The following is a 5,889-nucleotide window of genomic DNA, read 5'->3' as shown; positions in this document are numbered from 1 at the left end:
TGAGCCTATGTCTAGATGTTATGTGTGTATTGGGAGACACTGCTTTGTGTATTTGAATTTTAGAATCACAGAAAACTGTATTTGTTTTGTTTTCGAAATCTCATAGACTGCATCTTGTTTCCTTCAAGAAATGAATACAGCATTTGTTAATTGTTCGCAAAACCTTTTTTTTTTTTTTCATTATTTGACCAGCTACCAGAGAATTGTTGGGATTAAGGGCGATTTGGCCAAGGTCTTTCAGAACTAGTGTAATGTTTTGGTTCCCATAGCTCTGAGATCAAATTGTCTCCCTGGAGCCTCGCTGACAGGGGCCTTCAGACAAACTTCTAGCCTCCAGTGTGTTTACCCCGGTTGCCATAGCGGCCACGCTTGCCCTTCCCCCTTCTCCTGCCGCACCTTCGTGACGTCATAGAGCTATGGCCAATGGGCAAGCAGCTATGCGTCAAGCCCCGCCCTAGTTGAGGGCGCGGCTATTGCCGCGAGCAGACGCGGGAATCTAGTGGGAAGCAGGCTGGTGCGGCGCGGCGAGCTGTGCCCATTCCACCCGCGGCCGCCGCCCGCCTCAGAACCACGATGTTCCGGATGTTGAGCAGCAGCTTTGAGGACGACCCCTTCTTCGCGTGAGTGTCCCAGCCGCGCTCGCTAGGAGAGGCGAGGGGACTGCGCCTCGCAAGTTGTGGGGGCAACACCCGGCGGGAGGCGCAGAGAAACGGGGTTGAGGAGAAATGAGTGAAGAGAAACGGAGTAAGGAAAAGTGGGTGTGAGGAGAAATGGGGGTGAGGAGAAGTGGGTGTGAGGAGAAATGGGGATGAGGAGAAGTGGGTGTGAGGAGAAATGGGGTAAGGAGAAATGAGGGTGAGGAGAAATGAGGGTGAGGAAAGTAGCTGTGAAGTGGAATGGGGTGAGGAGAAACGGACAAGAAGAGAATAGGGGACGTGAGAAGTGGGGACAGGAGCTGAAGGATTTGGGAATCATTGGGTGAAGAGATCAAGATATAGGGTGTGAGGAGATGGTTTGAGGGTATTTGGCAAGGAGAAATGGAGGACACCACGAGAGAGGGTGAGCTGAGCAGGATGGGGTGAGGAGGATTTAGAAGCCTGAGGTCCTCATCTAAGAGGGTTTGCTGGTGGGAGACAAGGACTAGAATCCTGAGCCATGGCTCAAGGTGCAGGCTGCTGACTGTTTGGGGCGACTTGGTGTCTGGGTATCCTTGAATATATAGCCCTTCTCTGCAGCAGCCGGTGCTGGTGGCCATAACTGCCATCTTGGTGGAACTTCTGATGAGAAATAATCCCTTTAACTTCAAATAGGGGTGAGAGTGCTTTCTAGGGTGACAATTCCTTGATTTGAGAAACGGGGTGGGGGGGTTATTTTGTTTTGCTTCAGAGAGGTCTCCCTAAGCAATGTAGACCTTACTGACCTAGAACTCGGTATAGATCACTCTGACCTCGAACTCACAGAGGTTCACCTGCCGCCTGCTGCTGTTGCTGTTCCCCCCTCCTCCTTCCCCCTTCTTCCTCCCTCTCCTCCTTTTTTTTTTTTTTTTTTTTCTGTGATTAAAGGTTGGGTGCTAGGTTGTTTAAAACAAGTTTTCATACAGTGAAGCTGTCACCTTGACAGCACTGCTAAGTAGGAGCTGCGTCGAAATGGTTGGATGTTGCCATGGGACACTGTTTTCTTTACCTGCTTCGTTAGCAGAACTGGCTTTGCTTGGGAAGAGACTGCTCATTTTATCAATGTGATAAATGTGGGTAAAGAAATAGTGTACAGTGAACACGTCTGTTAACAAGAAGTGACATAAATGAGGCCTTGAGAAGAAGATACTTAAAACTAGGTTTCATTATTATCTAGTTTTCCGTGCATGTTTGACCTTACTATATGCCTAGTTAGAGCAAAATGAGTAATGTCTTAATTAAATGTGTAATTTGATATGTAATTAGTATCTTCAAAAATTATGTCTTAGCAGTACTGTAATTTAAACTGCTGGATGACCCTCTCAGCAAAGGCAGGGAACCTAAGATTTGAGGTCAAAAATAGTAACAGATCACAAACACACATACACATCAAAAAGCACCCTTCCTCCATGCTTAGCAAAGATCATTAGTCACACTCTTCAAAACAGTTTTAGCCTTCGTCAGAACCAAGCAACCATTGCCAAAAATATAAGGCAAACTTGTAGTAATTAACTATAACACTGATTAATGCTTATAGTTTATTTTTACGACTACTATTTATAGAGTAAACACATCTGGGGATAAAGAAGGAAAAGAACGACTTTCTGTTTCAAGTAATCTGTCCTTTAACCCACCCTTTTTACTCCAATCCTAACAAAATAAGAATTCATACTTAATATCAATTCAAAAATTAAGGAGACAAACATACTATCCCATCTACTGGCCTTAGGAACATAAAAGGGAAGCAGAACACACTAATCACGCGTAGTTTTTTTTAATTTATTTTTATTTCATGTGCGTTGGTGTTTTGCCTGCATATATGTCTGTACAAGGGTGTAGGATCCCTTAGAACTGGGGTTAGAGACAGCTGTGATCTGCCATATGGGTGCTGGGAATTGAACTGGCTTCTCGGAGCCAGTGCTCTTAACCTCGGAGTCATCTCTCCAGCTCCCATTGACTGTTTTTATATAAAGATTGTACCTGATGCTAACTTTGTATCTGATCTTTGGGTTCTCTAGTGGTTACTTTACCTTAGAAAATCTTCAGTAAATATTGTATAACAGTCATCTGGTATCTTATGATTTATCGAGCAGTTTATGGGTAATATTTCTTGATTGCTAATAGTAATTACTATTTTCTTTTTTCTTGGATATTTTATGTACTTACATTTCAAATGTTATCCCCTTTCCCCTCTCTCCCCTCCCCCTGTTTCTATGAACATGTTCCCACTCCCACCCACCAACTCCCACTTCAACACCCTGGCATTCCCCTACCCTGGGGCATCAAGCCTTCACAGGACCAAGGGCTTCTTCTCCTATTGATGTCCATCAAGGCCATCCTCTACTACATATGCAGCTGGAGCCATGGGTCCCTCCATGTGTACTCTTTGGTTGGTGATTTAGTCCTTGGGAGCTCTGGGGGATCTGGTTGGTTGATATTGTTGTTCTTCCTATGGAGTTGAAAACCCCTTCAGCTCCTTCAGTCCTTTCTCTAACTCCTCCTCCATTGGGGACCCTGTGCTCAGTTCAATGGTTAGCTGCAAGCATCCTCATCTGTATCAGTAAGGCTTAGGCAGAACCTCTCAGGAGACAGCTATATCAGGCTCCTGTCAGCATGCACTTCTTGGCATCCACCATGGTGTCTGGGTTTGGTGGCTGCATATGGGATGGATCCCCAGGTGGGGCAGTCTATGGATGACCTTTCCTTCAGTCCTTGCTCCACCCCTTGTCCCTGTATTTCCTCTCATGAGTATTTTGTTAAGGACTAAAACATCCACACTTTGGTCTTCCCTCTTCTTGAGCTTCATGTAGTCTGTGAATTGTTTCTTGGGTATTCTGAGCTTTTGAACTAATATCCACTTATCAGTGAGTGCATACCATGTCTGTTCTTTTGTGACTGGGTTACCTCACTCAGGATGATATTTTCTAGTTCCATCCATTTGTGTAAGAATTTCATGAAGTCATTGTTTTTAATAGGTGAGTAGTAATTACTATTTTCATTAAATAAATACCATTGTTAATGTTGGAGCTGGCTAATTAGAATATTACTCATTAAATTTTTATTTTTTACTTTTAAAATAAGCTTTAATCATTAAAAAAAACCTTACAAATAAATAATAATAGCAAATGCCAAAAATAATTATACCCATGAATCTTACAGATAACACTGAAGTATAGAATAAATATAAAAACAGCTTTTTAGAGAAGGATTTTGGGAAATGGCTCAAAGCATACATATACTGAAGAGGGCCAACAGATGTGAAAAGCAAAAGAAAATTCTACCCTGAGCTCAAGCTCCATATGCTCTGTGCAAAGCAGGCAAAGCTACTAAGAAACTCCAAAGTCTTTCTAGCCTAAGAACCAAGGACAGAGCTCAGTACTTCCATAGTCATTGTAAGAGTGGGGTAGAGTGGGAATGTACAGCGTCCTGAAAGGAGAACCAGACAGCTTTTCTGTGGTTAAATTCTGCACAAATCTGTATTAGGCTTAACCACCTGTGCATGAGGCAGACTCAGAGCAGCTTACTGGAGAGGATACATGAATGAAGCAAGATTTATTCTCCCATTTAAGACAGAATTTTAGTTCTGAGGCAACCACATTAATTATCTGCTTTGGGAAGATTCATCATTCCTGAAAAATATAAGAAAATTCACAACCTCTACAACATAATAGTTATATTCTGTACATTGGCTTTATATGACTCATTTCTATGTAAAAGACTTACTTTGAAGTTAATTATTGTCTCATCCAAGGTATTAGCATAAATGGGCAAAAAATTAAGGCAGTTATAATTTTGCCCCATATGTGAAGGAACATATTATTGTAATGAAGGAAAATATAGGCTATCTCAATGAAGGAAGTGAACTTTTATATGTAACATGTCTATATCTAATGTGTATAAATATCTTGTGCATATATATTATATATCTAATAGAAGTTCTAGAGATGAAAATTATATCTGAAAGAGAAGGATTGATTGGGTAGGCTTAGTAGCAGAATGAAGATGGCAGAACAGTCATTAAACTTGCATAAACACAAATGGAGAACAAAGTGTACAATCAAACGTAGACTTGGCAGAAATTGATAGTTTTCCTTGAAATTACTTTAAGCAACATTATTTTAGGAACATGTCTGTTGTAGGCAGATTAATGGTTTCTGTAAAGATAATCATATCCCAATTCCCGGAACCTATGAATGTGTTATTCTGCTGGTCAGAAGTTCCCATTGGCTTCTTGGGCCTGTTTCAGCTACCCTCTAGTTTAAGACCTTCTTCTTGTAGTGTGTACTAGACATTATTGCTGCAGTAGCTTATAGACTCTTAAAGTATTATATCACAGCTTCTGTTGATCAAGAAGCTTAGTTAAGGAGTTCTAACTCAAGCCTCAGGAGGTTACAGTCTTTTGAACTCTGAGGTTATCACAAGTATTGTCTAAATGTGTATCCATTTTCAAGTTCATTCACATAGCTGTTGCTCATTAGAAAAAAAATGCTTCTATGTTCCCTCATGTAAACTTCTCCCCAGGCCATACCAGTCATTGTACATGAGAGAGCACGCAAGAAAAAAAAAACATTTAAACAATTGCTTAGTACACCAATATCAAACTTATACAAACATAATTAAGATTTAAAAAGAGATAAAAGACAAAAATTGCTATAAATAGATTGTGCTTTACAAGGTCCTAATCTGTAGTAAAAACAGAACAACTGTGCCGGGGAGTATAGCATAGTTGGTAGCATGCTTGCATGAAGCCCTGGATTGATGCCCAGAACCAAATAAAACTAGGCACCGTGGTAGATGCTCACAGTCCTGACAATCTGGATGTAGAGGTAGGGAGTTCAGAAGTTCAAGGCCATTCTCAGTTGTATAGTGATTTCAAGGCCAGATTCAATAGCATGTGACCCTATCTCAAACAAAACAAAACAAAGATAGAAAAGATCTCAACTGAAAAGTAACGAAGCTGCGTGGTTAGTTATTTTAAAAGGAAAGGGAAAGACTGAGGGTTTTTAAAAAATAATTTTATACACACACACACTCTTTTTTTTTTTATTAACTTGAATATTTCTTTTATATACATTTTTGAAGGTGTTATTCTTTCCGGTTTCGGCAACTAATCCCCATACCCCTCCCCTTCCTTATGGGTGTTCCTCCCCACCTCCCCATTGCCGCTCCCTCCCCCAACAGTCTAGTTCACTGAAATTAAGTCTTAACGGGACCC

General features: G+C 41.2%; 1 protein-coding gene across 1 annotated transcript in view; it reads left to right on the top strand.

Moving 5' to 3' along the window:
• Positions 1–498: 498 nt before the first annotated feature.
• The window catches only part of Mlf1 (myeloid leukemia factor 1), a 33,650-nt gene continuing 28,259 nt past the window's right edge, over positions 499–5,889 (top strand). The window contains exon 1 of the mRNA XM_032896733.1: positions 499–620. Coding sequence (XP_032752624.1) covers positions 574–620 — 47 coding nt within the window. The 5' untranslated portion in view covers positions 499–573. The remainder of the gene's footprint in view (positions 621–5,889) is intronic.

The sequence above is a fragment of the Rattus rattus genome, chromosome 3 (genome assembly GCF_011064425.1).
Source record: "Rattus rattus isolate New Zealand chromosome 3, Rrattus_CSIRO_v1, whole genome shotgun sequence".
NCBI lineage: Eukaryota > Metazoa > Chordata > Mammalia > Rodentia > Muridae > Rattus > Rattus rattus.
Note: the sequence above shows the minus strand (reverse complement) of the source record. Positions and strands in the feature narration are given on the sequence as shown.